Below are 16,071 nucleotides of genomic sequence, written 5' to 3' on the forward strand. Positions count from 1 at the left end.
GCAGTGAGGTTCCGTAGTGCCCCTTTTGTCCCCACATAGAGAGATGCAGTGTGAAGTTGAACTACAATTCACCTACTCTCAAATACATAAAGTGGGCTGCTATATTGTTGTCCACACTGCATAGCAAGAATATAAATCAACAAATTATTCTAAAAGATTTACTGAATTATAATGGAGTCTACATCTTACAAGTAATCATAGAAGCAAGTTTAAGACAATTTTGTTTTAATTAAGATTTTTTGTTGTGACAGTCACAGATTCATTATGTTTGAAATACAAGATTAGAAACTTATTAAAAATTGGAATTTGATAAGATCCCGACTGTAAAGAGTTTTCCTGGAGGCTTATTCACAGCATAGATGTATCATTATTTTCTCCCTGACATACAGACCTGAGGCACACATACTAAGTGCTATACCGCTTGACCTATCAGGAGATAATACATTTTTTAGTAAACCAACATTAACAGCTTTATGTGCACAGTCAAAACCAGGAATTTTAGTCCTCAATATCTCCTTATACGGTTTCCCCAATTATCCTTAATTATGACAGAATATATACGATGTTTCCCACTGAATACTGTTACTACTGCAAGATCAAGTTATATTATTCAAAAGTTTCATAAAACTAAACAATACAAAATCAATTCTACTGAATTTAGATGCAAAGTTTGGTCCATAAAATGTTTGGATTTTTCTATCATGTTATTCACATAGTATGATGGGGTTAGTCAAAATAGTATGATGGGGTTAGTAGCGTAAACTAACTGCAGCTGTTATTGGTATTGACCCATATAGTCACTTTCTTGATTATGGCTTTTGGATGAGCAGATGCCGCAAAGGACTCTGGGATTGTATGTGACTGTGAGGAAAGGTAATGCAGTGTAACTGTGCCTGCCAGTGGCTTGCTGATCACAATCCAAGCTGCTTGGTGCCCTTGCAAGAAGCTTCCTCAGAGGATACCCAGTCTCTTCATTTCAGCTTTGACCTTCTCCGGGTGCTCAGGTTTGAAGCTAGAGAACAATGGTAGGCGTGGTGGTCCTAAATCTATTCCAGATACATGTGACATTATGTTTTTGAATTCTGGTAATCCCCAATCTACAAAGTATAAAAAAGGAGCATATATGAAACACAGACTTTAGTGGCAGGAAAGATTTTACTAGCGAGTCCGTCTAATCTGCCCATTTACTTTCTTGTGTGGTGTCAGATATTTTTGCATTAACCATATTTACGATAGGATTTCCTCACTATAATTGTAGGGAGAGAATTCTGTAACAGATCTTCATTACGTTATCCTCTAGTCCCACTCATTTTAAAGAGAGTCTTTATTCTAGAAAGCCTATTTGTAGAAATACTGCCTTCCTGAATTCTATTTACACTTTTGATATAATTAAATGTACTTTCTCTGCTGAGTTGTATATTCTGCAAAGTGTTGTCATTAGCAGCAGCTTAATAGAGGAGAAGACCCATGTGCAGGCTCTGTGTGGGCCTCCCTTTCTCTGGCAGACCCTAGGGGCAGGGGTGGACAATAAACAGCCCTCCGGCTGATATTAACCTGCACTTCCCAGCATACTCTCCCACGGTTTTAGCATGGATTGATAGAAAAACTGGTAGGGCATGCTGGGATGTGCAGTCCATAGCAGCTAGAGGGCAGATTATTGCCCACCTATGGTCTAAGGTGTGTGATGTGAGCTCTGCTGGACCCAGGAGCCTATGTGCACTGCACACCCTCCACCCGTTACAGATACTCCATTGATTGTATGCAGTAAATGTTCCATTTTCAGCAGCTCTTTTCTAATTTCTGTTTTGGAGACAACAGTTGTATATGTCAGAGGTTCCCAAACACAGTCCTCAAGGAACCCCAATGGTTCAGGTTTTAAGTGTATCCATGCTTGGCTACAGGTAACTTAAGTAGTACCTCAGTCAATTTGATTTAACAGTCTGTGTTGTGCATGGATATACCTAAAACCTTGAGCATTAGTATGCCTTGAAGACAGTGTTTGGGAACCTATGGTATATGTGCTTGGTTATGTCAGGAGAGGAGGTCTTTCAGTGGAAGAGGCGAGTGCTAAAATTACTGTATACCCTGCACATAAAACGTAGTATAAAACTGGTTGGTGTTATTAATAACCAAGCCAAGTTTCAAAGTCAAGGTGCATACACACTTAGCGATATAGTAAACTATATTGCTCATTTCCCCCCTTCTGAGCGATATAGTTTACTATATCGGCCAGTGTGTATGCAGCCAACGACGAGCAATGCGCGGCTTCGCCGGTCGTTAATAACCCTAGGTCTCAGCCGTGCATGTAGCTCAATTTGGACTCATCGTCCAAAGCTGGATGTACAGCCCGGCCACGGCATGACGCCACTGTGCGATATCGCACAGTGGGGGTAATTCTGAGTTGATCGCAGCAGGATCTTTGTTAGCAGTTGGGCAAAACCATGTGCACTGCAGGGGGGGCAGATGGAACATGTGCAGAGAGAGTTAAATTTGGGTGTGGTGTGTTCAATCTGCAATCTAAATTGCAGTGTAAAAATAAAGCAGCCAGTATTTACCCTGCATAGAAACAATATAACCCACCCAAATCTAACTCTCTCTGCACATGTTATATCTGTCCCCCTGCAGTGCACATGGTTTTGCCCAACTGCTAAAAAATTTCCTGCTGCGATCAACTTGGAATTACCCCCAGTGTGTATGCCCACTGTCGAGAGGCCTGGTTCAGGAGATGAAACACTAGGCGATGTCGCTCACTAAGCACATCACCTAGTGTGTACCCACCTTCAGAGTAAGTTAGACATGATGCCCAGACAAAAGTAAAGTTTTAATTAAGCTGAAATCAATAAATATTACCTGTGCAAGTGCAAATATGCTTTACTGCTATGGACCAATTGTTAATATCACTGTAATAACGTGAATCAATAGCAGTATCCACACCACTATAATACTAGCAGAAGATGGGGGAGGGTGGAAGGCCATGCACACAAACACAGCCACTACAAAAAAAATAAAAAATATTCAAATGAAAGTAAATTCCCCTATTCCAACTAACTTCATGTAACACCTTCAACTTGCAATTGTGCACACAAATGGGAGTGTGCGCACGTAAAGCAAACGCAAGTCTGGATGCCCATGGCAGACAGATTTACTACCTTACACCAATGAGAGTATCCGTGTGAGCTCATGTGTATGTGTGGGCAGCGCGACCAGTTTTTCAGTTCACATCTGTAGTCATCATCTTTCGTGAAAAAGATCCTTATTAAACTTGTCCCTTTGTTATGTACACGCTTAATAATAGCGTAGAACACTTGCTAGACGCTCTAAAAATGGATGTCTTGCATGTGTTCGCAAGGTAGCCACACAGTTGACACCCAGAAATTCCCAATTCAGAGACAGAGATATGGGAATGCACTTACCCACTATCAAGCTGCGTATGCATGATGGATTGCATGTGTAGTTTGCAAAAAAAATAAAAATAAATCAGAATCGGGCACAAGTGTGTGCAGATACACTCATGTACCACTTTCAAGAGCGTTCAAATATATTTTAAAGGGATGGTAATCTCAAATTATATATATATTTTTTCGTTAATTGCGCCTAACACTAGATAATTTATACGCTCAAAGTTTTATTCTAAAGCTGTGTAGAGCAGCCAACAGAAGTAGTGCTGTCATCACTTCAACTACTCCCTGTCGTATTATCAGTCTTCTCCAAACCTGACCAGACCCCCAAAGACAACATACTCCATCCCCAATGAGGTCACACATCTCCCTTGCCAATAAGCCTAGGCACCATGTTAGAATTTTAAAAGATTACTAAATCAATAATGAAAGGAGAAAATTGGGAGTAGAAGAGAAACAATGGCCTCTTTACAGAATTGTGAACCCTGGGACTAAAGTTTACTGGCATCAGCAGTTCATTCTATAACAAATATTTCTAAGTAATTTCTTAACTGTTTAATCATATTTATTCTTCTGGAAATCCACAGTGGATTGAAGACTACTGTATATTTGAACTATTTCAAAAGAATAACAAATTTTTATTTCTAAACTACTTACCCAAAGCAAATACGAAAGTCAGGAATTCCTGCATTTTATACTACAATAAAACAGAATTATTAGCATTTGACAAAACAAAACCTCCATATATCCTGAACTGGCCCCCAGGGGTGTATCTACCCATTGGCCAGGACGGCACTCGCCAGGGGCGCCAGCCAAGGAGGGGGCGCCGCCCGGATTTGCCACCCTCGACCAATGAGTGGAATCACTTAGTAGTGGCATCGCCTGGGCTGGAGGATCTCACAGTAGGCAGGAACAGGCGTCAGTGTTCGGCACCGCAATGCACTAGTGAAGACCGTGAAAGTAAACTACAGTTCCCAGCAGCCCTTGCTGTCGGGAGCTCCTGGCAGGAAGGGTTGCTGGGAGCTGTAGTTTACTTTCACTTTCTTCATGAAGTGTGGTGCGGTGTTGAAGTCTGGTGTTCCTGCCTAATGTGCTATCCTCCAGCCCAGGCGATGCCCAGCTCATAACACTAGGTACTGCAACATATTAATTGATATGTGCTGTGAGGGGGGAGGACTATATGCAGGGAGGGGAAAAGACTATATGCATGGAGGGGGGAGACTCTGTGCTGGGAGGGGAGAGGATTATATGCAGGGAGGGGAGAGACTCTGTGCTGGGATGGGAGAAGACTATATGCAGGGAGGGGGGAAGACCATGGCTATGTGCTGGGAGGGAGATTGGGGCTATGGCTATGTGCTGGAGGGGAATGGAGATTACGGCTATATACTGGGAGGAGGAGGGGGACTACGTCTATGTGCTGGGAGCAGGATGGAGACTACATCTATGTGCTGGGAGCAGGATGGGGACTACTTCTATGTGCTGGGAGGGGGTGGGGACTACAGCTATGTGCTGGAGACAGGAGGTTATCTACCCATTGACCAGGATGGCACTCACCAGGTGCACTGGCTGAGGAGGGCTGCCTAGTGGTGTCACCCTTGGCCAGGGAGTGTAATCACTTACTAGTGGCAGTGCCTGGGCTGGTGGTTTGCACAGCAGCCAAGAGCGGGCACCGGTGTTCGGCACCACAGTGAAGAAACTCAAAATAAACTACTAGAATGCTATTCTTAATATATCACTACATCACCACTACTAGGTAGTGCGCAGAGATAACTTTTCACTGCCATTAATATTTGATTATACCCCCTGACTGCAAGAAACATCGCTGGGCAGCGCCCCTCCTTGGCTAGGCACTGCTGATTTCTCCACAGCGTGACAAGGATTACCGTGTGGGCATGATGTGTAAGAGGCACTATGGTGGGACATAAAGTGTATAAGGGGTACTACTGTGTAATGTAATGGAATTGGCAGTGCTATTGTGTGGTCATGCCCCTTTCCCACAAGATCACGCACCTTTTTTGCCCATGCACCTTCCCTATTTCAAATATGGGGGGGGGGGGGGGGGCGCCAGTCCCTTACTTTGCCAGGGGCGTCTGGTCCCCTAGGTACACCTCTGCTGCCCCCACCCACGACTCCACAGTTACCTAAAGCCAGGTGACAATTTATATTATTTGCTGCGCAGCTCTGTTGTAGAGCAGATGGCTTGTGCGCTGCAGTGCTTTCTGGTAGTTCAGGTTATGGGCAGGGGGGCAGTGGGCTGGTGACTATTTTAATATTATACAGCATTACAGATAATACAGATGTTATAGGAAAGCATACGTAGTATGAAGTGTAAAGTACCTGAAGGTCCCGGGCTTCTTTTAAGTTACCTTCTTCAAATGCCTTCAACATTTTGTTGGTGGTCGAACCCATGTAGTTATATGTACTGTAACACATTATTCCTTGTTTTTCAGGTTGTCAAAAACATAGATTACAAAACACTGAATACAGAATAGAAGATCTAATATGTTCTCTTATCAGCATACAGATCAGGTAACTATGCATGATGAGCAGTAACAAAAGTAGTTTTTTTAATAATTTTAAAATAAGGCTATTCTATGAATTGAACCAATATTCACGAGAACACAGAACAAATTAAATCAATACTCTCCGCAAGTGATTGCTACGGAAGTTCTGAGCATTGAAATAGCAAAATTGGCATGCATGTTTATTGTTGGCCAAGTTTGCAAAAATAAACTGAATATTAAACCAATAACATCAATTTGCTTTTAGGTTATCAGAATAAAGTTGGAGGAGACTGATGAAGCCCAGCCCCCTTTTGTTTAATTTTAAGTTCTTTTACCTGCCCACTGCTCCATGTGCACCAAATGCCAAAGCACCCAATAATTGCTGTAGTAAAAACAAAACAAAAAACACAACCCTTATTATAAATATTAGTTCATACTGTAGAGTATCTTTTAAACATATAATTAATAAAATGGAAATTAAATAGTATTAGTGAAACACTTGCCTCGTCCACCCCATACAGAAAATCAAACTGGTTATATTGATGGACGCACATGCTGAAGTCCATAAGGTTCATATCGCTAAACTTAACTCCTCGGAAAGACGGGATGTGAAGCTGCATCCTGCCCACCAGATCATACACCTTATCTATAAGGGACAAAGCGGTATCAGTCTTTTCTGAATTCAGGTGCAAATATTGGCTACAACCAGTGGAAGCAGATATTTTTGGGGCCTCTTAAATACTCATGAGAGCTTATCAATGCACTAGAAATCTAACAGGGGTACAAGGGTTCAATCAATGAAATAACTGCTTTCCCTGTGTGCAGGCAGCACACACTGTACGGTTTACAACAAAAAATAGCTTACTACCTCATACACTGGTTGCTGTCATGGGCACAAGGGGCGATTTTTAAGACCTGCAAAAAGGGTTGATTAACGGCTTTCGGGCCAAGGGTGGCAGTATTTCTGAAACAGCGCAGTTTGTGAACTGTTCGCGTGCTGCTATGGTGAAGGCGTATTATGGTGGTCATTCCGAGTTGTTCGCTCGCAAGCTGCTTTTAGCAGCTTTGCACACGCTAAGCCGCCGCCTACTGGGAGTGAATCTTAGCATAGTAAAATTGCGAACGAAAGATTAGCAGAATTGCGAATAGACACTTCTTAGCAGTTTCTGAGTAGCTCCAGACTTACTCAGCAACTGCGATCAGTTCAGTCAGTTTCGTTCCTGGTTTGACGTCACAAACACACCTAGCGTTAGCCCAGGCACTCCCCCGTTTCTTCAGACACTCCCGCGTTTTTCCCAGAAACGGCAGCGTTTTTTCACACACACCCATAAAACGGCCAGTTTCCGCCCAGAAACACCCACTTCCTGTCAATCACATTACGATCACCAGAACGAAGAAAAAACCTTGTAATGCCGTGAGTAAAATACCTAATTGCATAGCAAATTTACTTGGCGCAGTCGCAGTGCAAACATTGCGCATGCGCAATTAGCGGAAAATCGCTGCGATGCAAAGAAAATTACCGAGCGAACAACTCGGAATGAGGGCCTGTGTCTGGACAAATGCCACCATTGTAAATAACCGACATGGAAACTGCGGAGCACCACGTGCCATTAATGTGAGAGGTGAACGTCGGCACTGACATGCTACAGTGGAGCAGAACACCGTCAAAATGAGCCTGTGCCAACCTACCAGCACAGTGAGTCACTCCCAGCCCATCTAGCTGCTGTCCACGGCTACTCTGGCTATTAGCTGGTGGTTATAATAATGTGACTCGACCGTATACTTATTAGGTATGTCATTGGTACTGGTTATTTCCTCCTTTAATGTTCAGACTTGTGTTCTAAGAAACACATGCCTACCATTTAGGATTTTCTGAAATGTGTGTGGAAGTGAAAAGCTTCAGATTACTTTTGGCAGCCACAACATGTTTTCCTGTGCTACCATAGTGTATCAATGACATTTATAGTCATATGAACATTCTGGGCCTTTATTTTAAATTAATACTTGACATGTTTTGGGACGTGTCTCACAAACAGGGTTTCTGCATAGCAGCTCCTTTTGGACTGTTTTGTATGGGCCATCCCATAGCTGGATATATACCACCTTTCAAGGTACAGTACCTTTAATGGTCCATCACATAGTGGACATCAGGCCTAAGAAATGATGGGCCAGTAATCTCCCTAACAGTTCTTTAGTCAAGCATAGAATCAGAATAAGGTGGCAAACATTTGTTTTTTCACCACTTTTTTTGCAATACTCCTTCACAATGACAATTTTTGAAAACATAAAATAAAAAAGGGCAGTTAAGCAGCTATAATAGCTTTATAGATGCTATTAACGATTCCATCTAGAACATTTGGGACAGGATTATAACAATGATGTTGACAGATCTGACTCAGATTGCAAGGTGAAGACATTAAACTTTTATTGTTACGTCTTTAGAATGGATGAAAGGACAATAAAAGGAACATAAAATGACAATAAAAGGAACATAAAATGTTAATGTGTTATGTTGGGGTGGTGACTGTTAATGACAATTACATATTCTCCATACAGTTATACAGGGGCGTTTTAAGAGATGAGGGGACCCGCGTGCAGCCTCCGTCACGGGCCCCCTCCACTCCGGCAGCAGTAGACTGTTATGTCTACTGCGCATGCGCAGGTCTCCAGGAACATGGCGCCTGCGCTTTGTTCCCGGGGACAACTCCAGTGCCCATGCGCAAAACACTCGGAAATGGACATTTTCCAAGTGAACTGTGCCCGCACAGCAGGGTCTCCGTCGTGGGACTCCAGAGGGGTATTCCATGGGTGGAGTGTGTGCGGTGTGGTTCCCCCTGGACCCAAGGGCCCGTGTGCACCGCACACACTGCACCCATTGTAGAAACGCCTATGCAGTTGTATGTATAATGTACAGTATCTGGCAAGATATAAAGGAGTAATATATATATATATATATATATATATATATATATATATATATATATATATATATATATATATATAAAAAATAATATTAGAGTTCTGATGTCATCACTTCAATGTTTGCACCCTCTACTGTAAGTTACTACAGCTATTAAAAGTCGGCCTTGTATTTTTAAATGGTTGCAAACTCATTGGTGACTAATATCTAACCGTAATAACCCGAATATGAAGCCTACAAACCAGAATTCTCCTTTTTCTTTGCTTCACAAAAACTACCTCACATCGTTAATCTTTGTTCGAGATTCCATGTAAACATCGCCCCAGCATCTCTATATACCCCAATCCCAGCAGCTGCACACTTACATCTTATTCCAGTCAGGCTTGGGATGTGGTAATAATAAAATGGGAGACTGGGAGCAGCAGAGGCCACTTCTTTCAGGTAAGCTACCAATGCATCTATGGACCAGGAACATAACAGAAGGAAAAAAGAAAAAGGGAAACTTCAAAATTTGCCATGTAGCCAAAATTGGTCTTATACATATATGTTATTTATAAAGCTTTGACAAGTGCATTTTTTTTAAAAAAAACTCTAAAAGTTAAAAAGGCTGAGAAAAAAAAGAAAATAAACTATTTTCATTACTGAAGGACATGCCGAGCTGTGTTATAGTGTCATACTGTATACATATTATTAAACAGTACAGATTACCATTGGAACCAACTGTAATAAAAAAAATAAAAAAAATGATCTTCCTACTTTAGTAGGTGGACAGATGACTCACAGAGATATGCATACAGCATTTTCATAAAAGAAAAATAAAGTCATATTACAGCGTTGTACAAACGTTAGTATTAGTAGACTATACTGTTGCATGTGTGATAAATAGAATGGAAAACTAAATAAATAATTCCCTTATGGTCCACGGTAATGAAGCATCTGCAATCTACAAAAGCCGGACTCAGCGCTGTAAATTGTAGTTACGGCTCTACACCCCATCCTTCCCAATATGCAGATACGTCCGCATACATCTTTGCTGCAGTCACGCCAAACAGCTCCTTTTGGCACGCCAGGTCACGTGAGACTCTAGCGTAGGGCAACTCTTTTGCTTCTTTCCTGCCGAAAATGCGTCTTACTTGCAACATATTGCGACTAGGATGCATGAGAAGACTGTGTTGATTAATCTGCTATATGACAATTGTAGATTGTGTATGACCGAGTATCTGTATACGAAGTGCTACAATGTAGCAGCCACAGCTTTTTATCAATAAAAGTTCTGTTCTGATCTGCTCCATATACAGACTCTGCCACTCATAATATACAAGTGTCGTACCAAATTAATCAGCACATTCTCCTTGTGTCCTGGTCACACTACGTTGCAACTAAGACATTTTCAGCTAAAAAAAAAAAAAAAAAAAAAGCCTGAAATTAGCATAGGACCTGGCAGCTCACTCACGCCCGGCATCATCTTCTGCATGGCGTATTTAGGCTAGATATAGGAGGACACTTCAGTATTTAATAAATATGCAAAGTAGTAAAAACATAATTTTACAACATGCTACAAAATCTGGCATAGGCTATTCCAGATAAATGTAATGTGGCCAGAGAATCACTTGATGCCCTGGTTCTTAGTTTGTGTGCACGAAATTATATATCAGAAGCCAAAGTCATGAACACCTCCCAATCCATAGCCATTTAATGCTGTGAATGAGAATGTTCATTCCTCTTTGTGGTATCACAGCTTTAAATGATAAACATCTTCATTATCACATTACTTCTGATGAGCATCTTTATTATCACATTACTTCTGGTTTAACCCTCCACCTGTACGTATGCTCACTACTTACAACACCACAGTTTTGCTTTACGGTCTTAAAAACTAAATGCATCATACTATGTATTTATTGCAAATAAAGGAGGTGTCCACACAGTGATGTATGCCACTTTAATTCATCAACATTGTACAGTTTCATAAAAGTCAGTATCTGTGAGATGGACGGTACATGGTAACGTGAGATTACATCATTTTACCTGGACTAGAAGGTTTGATGAAAGAAGGGGCCACAGCACTGATAGCACCTGCTCCACAGGTAGCAGCATGAGCAGCCTAAGAAAAAATAAGATTTTAAACCTACCGGTAAATCTTTTTCTCCTAGTCCGTAGAGGATGCTGGGGACTCCGTAAGGACCATGGGGTATAGACGGGCTCCGCAGGAGATATGGGCACTATAAAGAACTTTAGAATGGGTGTGCACTGGCTCCTCCCTCTATGCCCCTCCTCCAGACCTCAGTTATAGAAACTGTGCCCAGAGGAGATGGACAATATGAGGAAAGGATTTTGTTAATCTAAGGGCAAGATTCATACCAGCCCACACCATATAACCTGGAATATACGCAACCAGTTAACAGTATGAACAAAAAAACAGTATCAGCTAAAGACTGATATCAACTGTAACAGTACCCTTATGTAAGCAACAACTATATACAAGCCTTGCAGATTTCGTCCGCACTGGGACGGGTGCCCAGCATCCTCTACGGACTAGGAGAAAAAGATTTACCGGTAGGTTTAAAATCTTATTTTCTCTTACGTCCTAGAGGATGCTGGGAACTCCGTGAGGACCATGGGGTTTATACCAAAGCTCCAGACCAGGCGGGAGAGTGCGGACGACTCTGCAGCACCGATTGAGCAAACGCAAGGTCCTCATCAGCCAGGGTATCAAACTTATAGAACTTTGCAAAAAAGTGTTTGAAGCTGACCAAGTAGCTGCTCGCAAAGCTGTAAAGGCGAGACGCCTCGGGCAGCCGCCCAAGGAGAGGCCACCTTCCTAGTGGAATGGGCCTTTACTGAATTTGTTAACGGCAATCCCGTCGTAGAATGAGCCTGCTGAATCGTGTTACAGATCCAGCAAGCAATAGTCTGCTTCGAAGCAGGAGCGCCAACTTTGTTGGCTGCATACAGGACAAACAGTGCTTCTGTTTTCCTAACTCGAGCAGTCCTGGCTACATAGGGGGTCATTCCGAGTTGTTCGCTCGGTAAAAATCTTCGCATCGCAGCGATTTTCCGCTTAATGCGCATGCGCAATGTCCGCACTGCGACTGCGCCAAGTAAATTTGCTATGCACTTAGGAATTTTACTCACGGCATTTTCATCGTTCTGGCGATCGTAATGTGATTGACAGGAAATAGGTGTTACTGGGCGGAAACAGGCCGTTTTATGGGCGTGTGGGAAAAAACGCTACCGTTTCCCGAAAAAATGCAGGAGTGGCTGGAGAAACGGGGGAGTGTCTGGGCGAACGCTGGGTGTGTTTGTGACGTCAAACCAGGAACGTCAAGCAGTGAAATGATCGCAGATGCCGAGTAAGTCTGAAGCAACTCAGAAACTGCTACGAGGTGTGTAATCGCAATATTGCGAATACATCGTTCGCAATTTTAAGATGCTAAGATTCACTCCCAGTAGGCGGCGGCTTAGCATGAGCAAATCTGCTAAAATTCACTTGCGAGCGAACAACTCGGAATGACCCCCATAGATTTTTAAGGCCCTGACTACATCCAGGGACTTGGAATCCTCCAAGTCACCCGTAGCCACAGGCACCACAATAGGTTGGTTCATAAGAAATGAAGAAACCACCTTAGGCAAAAATTGAGGACGAGTCCTCAACTCTGCTCTATCCACATGGAAGGTCAAATAGGGGCTCTTGTGAAACAAGGCCGCCAATTCGGACACCCGCCTTGCAGATGCCAAGGCCAACAACATGACCACCTTCCAAGTGAGAAATTTCAATTCAACTGTTTGAAGAGGTTCAAACCAGTGAGACTTCAGGAACCGTAACACCACGTTAAGGTCCCAGGGTGCCACTGGGGGCACAAAAGGAGGCTGGATGTGTGGCACTCCCTTTACAAAAGTCTGGACTTCTGGGAGAGAAGCCAATTCCTTCTGAAAGAAAATAGATAGGGCCGAAATCTGTACCTTAATGGAGCCTAATTTTAGGCCCATATCCACTCCTGTCTGTAGAAAGTGGAGAAAACGGCCCAGATGGAAATCTTCCGTAGGAGCATTCTTGGCTTCCCACCAAGAAACATATTTCCTCCAGATACGGTGATAATGTTTTGCCGTCACCTCCTTCCTAGCCTTTATCAGAGTAGGGATGACCTCCTCCGGAATACCTTTCCCAGCTAGGATTCGGTGTTCAACCGACATGCCGTCAAACGTAACCGCGGTAAGTCTTGGAACACGCAGGGCCCCTGTTGTAACAGGTCCTCCCTGAGAGGAAGAGGCCATGGATCTTCTGTGAGCATCTCCTGAAGATCTGAATACCAGGCACTTCGAGGCCAATCTGGATCAATGAGGATTGTTTTCACTCTTTTTATGTCTTATGATTCTCAATATTTTTGAGATGAGAGGAAGAGGGGGAAATACATAGACCGACTGAAACACCCAAGGTATCACCAGGGCGTCCACCGCTACTGCCTGAGGGTCCCTTGACCTGGCACAATACCTCTGAAGCTTCTTGTTGAGGCGTGACGCCATCATGTCTATGTGAGGAATTCCCCAAAGACTGGTTATCTCTGTAAAAATGTCTTGATGAAGTCCCCACTCTCCTGGATGGAGATCGTGTCTGCTGAGGAAGTCTGCTTCCCAGTTGTCCACTCCCGGAATGAAGACCGCTGACAGAGCGCTCACGTGATTTTCCGCCCAGCGCAGAATCCTGGTGGCTTCCGCCATTGCCACTCTGCTCCTTGTCCCGCCTTGGCGGTTTACATGAGCCACGGCTGTGACGTTCTCTGATTGAATCCGAACCGGTAGGTCGCGAAGAAGATTCTCCGCTTGTCGTAGGCCGTTGTATATGGCCCTCAATTCCAGTACGTTGATGTGTAGACAAGCCTTCCTGGCTTGACCATAGGCCCTGAAAACTTCTTCCTTGTGTGACTGCTCCCCATCCTCGGAGGGTCGCGTCCGTGGTCACCAGAACCCAGTCTTGAATGCCGAATGTGTGACCCTCTAGAAGGTGAGCACTTTGCAGCCACCACAGGAGAGACACCCTGGCCCGGGGGGACAGGTTTATCTGCTGATGTATTAGTAGTTGGGACCCTGACCACTTGTCCAGGAGGTCCCACTGAAACGTTCTTGCATGAAACCTGCCGAAGGGGATGGCCTCGTAGGCTGCCACCATTTTCCCCAGAACTCTAGTGCATTGATGAATAGACACTCTTTTTGGTTTTAGCAAGTCTCTGACCATGTTCTGGAGTTCCTGGGCTTTTTCTATCGGGAGAAAAACCCTCTTCTGTTCCGTGTCCAGAATCATGCCTAGGAATGATAGTCGAGTCGTTGGAATCAATTGTGACTTTGGCAGATTGAGAATCCAACCGTGTTGTTGTAGTACTCTGAGAGAGCGACACGCTCTTCTGCAATTGATCTCACGATCTTGCTTTTATCAGGAGATCGTCCAAGTATGGGATAATTGTGACTCCCTGCCTGCGCTGGATTACCATCATCTCCGCCATCACCTTGGTGAAAATCCTCGGGGCCGTGGAAAGCCCAAACGGCAACATCTGAAACTGGTAATGACAGTCCCGTACAGCGTATCTCAGGTACGCCTGATGAGGAGGATATATGGGGACATGAAGGTATGCATCCTTGATGTCGAGTGACACCATAAAATCCCCCCCTTCCAGAATGGAGAACACAGCACGGAGCGATACCATCTTGAATTTGAACTTTTTCAAGTACAGGTTTAGGGATTTTTAGATTTAAAATGGGTCTGACCGAACCATCCGGCTTCGGGACCACGAACAGGGTCGAATAGTACCCTTTCCCCTGTTGAACTAGGGGAACCTTGACAATCACTTGCTGTTGATACAGCTTTTGAATTGCAGCTAACACTACTTTCCTCTCTGGGGAAGACGCTGGCAAGGCAGACTTGAAAAATCGGCGAGGGGGCACCTCTTCGAATTCCAGTTTGTAGCCTTGGGATACAATATTCATCGCCCAAGGATCCACGTCTGACAGAACCCAGACCTGGCTGAAGAGTCGAAGACGTGCCCCCACCGGTGTGGACTCCCTCAGTGGAGCCCCAGCGTCATGCGGTGGATTTAGTAGAAGCCGGGGAGGACTTCTGCTCCTGGGAACTAGCCGGAGCAGAAGCTCTCTTTCCTCTACCCTTATCTCTGGCGAGTAAAGATGAGCCCCGACCTCTTCTGGACTTATGCGACCGAAAGGACTGCATCTGATATTGTGGAGTTTTCTTTTGCTGCGGGGGAACAAAAGGCAAAAAGGTAGATTTACCCGCGGTAGCTGTGGCAACCAGGTCCGCGAGACCTTCCCCAAATAAAACTTCACCTTTGTATGGCAAAACCTCCATATGCTTCTTTGAGTCGGCATCACCCGTTAATTGGCAGGTCCTCATGGCTCGCCTAGCAGAAATCGCCATTGTGTTGGCTCTCGAACCCAGCAGCCCAACGTCTCTTTGAGCGTCTCTCATATATAAGACTGCATCTTTAATGTGGCCTAAGGTCAATAAAATGTTATCCCTATATAGGGTATCAAGGTCAGCTGACAATGTATCTGTCCAAGCTGCCACCGCTCTACACACCCATGCCGATGCTATTGCCGATCTGAGCAAAGCACCTGTATGCGCATAAATAGACTTTAAAGTAGTTTCCTGTCTGTGATCAGCAGGATCCTTGAGGGCTGCCGTGTCCGGAGACGGTAGCGCCACTTTCTTGGACAGGCGTGTTAAAGCCTTGTCCACCCTGGGTGGGGATTCCCAACGTACCCTGTCCTGTGCAGGGAAAGGATACGCCATTAGAATCCTCTTGGGAATCTGCAGTTTTTTATCTGGAGTTTCCCAAGCTTTTTCAAATAACTCGTTAAGTTCATGGGATGGGGGAAAGGTTACCTCAGGTTTCTTTTCCTTATACATGCGCACCCTCGTGTCAGGGACCGAGGGGTTATCTGTGATGTGCAAAACATCTTTTATTGCAACAATCATATAATGAATACTTTTTGCCACCCTTGGGTGTAACCTCTCTTCATCGTAGTCGACACTGGAGTCAGAGTCCGTGTCGGTATCAGTGTCTGCTATTTGGGATAGGAGACGTTTTTGAGACCCAGAAGGGCCCGGTGACCCAGCCGAAGCCGTGGATTGACTCCCTGCTTTTTCCCTGAACTCTGCTTTGTCCAATCTCTTATGTAATAATGTCACATTTTGCATTTAAAACATTCCACATGTCCATCCAATCATGAGTCGGCGTTG

General features: G+C 44.1%; 1 protein-coding gene across 3 annotated transcripts in view; it reads right to left on the reverse strand.

Moving 5' to 3' along the window:
- Positions 1-208: 208 nt before the first annotated feature.
- Positions 209-16,071, reverse strand: part of NPL (N-acetylneuraminate pyruvate lyase) — a 43,498-nt gene continuing 27,635 nt past the window's right edge. For all 3 annotated transcript variants that reach the window (XM_063939774.1, XM_063939772.1, XM_063939773.1), the window contains exons 6-12: positions 10,851-10,926; positions 9,188-9,280; positions 6,406-6,548; positions 6,238-6,284; positions 5,736-5,820; positions 4,056-4,095; positions 209-1,097 (exon numbers count right to left, since the gene is read on the reverse strand). In XM_063939774.1, coding sequence (XP_063795844.1) covers positions 952-1,097; positions 4,056-4,095; positions 5,736-5,820; positions 6,238-6,284; positions 6,406-6,548; positions 9,188-9,280; positions 10,851-10,926 — 630 coding nt within the window. In that variant the 3' untranslated portion in view covers positions 209-951. The remainder of the gene's footprint in view (positions 1,098-4,055; positions 4,096-5,735; positions 5,821-6,237; positions 6,285-6,405; positions 6,549-9,187; positions 9,281-10,850; positions 10,927-16,071) is intronic.

Source organism: Pseudophryne corroboree, chromosome 9, assembly GCF_028390025.1.
Source record: "Pseudophryne corroboree isolate aPseCor3 chromosome 9, aPseCor3.hap2, whole genome shotgun sequence".
Taxonomy (NCBI): domain Eukaryota; kingdom Metazoa; phylum Chordata; class Amphibia; order Anura; family Myobatrachidae; genus Pseudophryne; species Pseudophryne corroboree.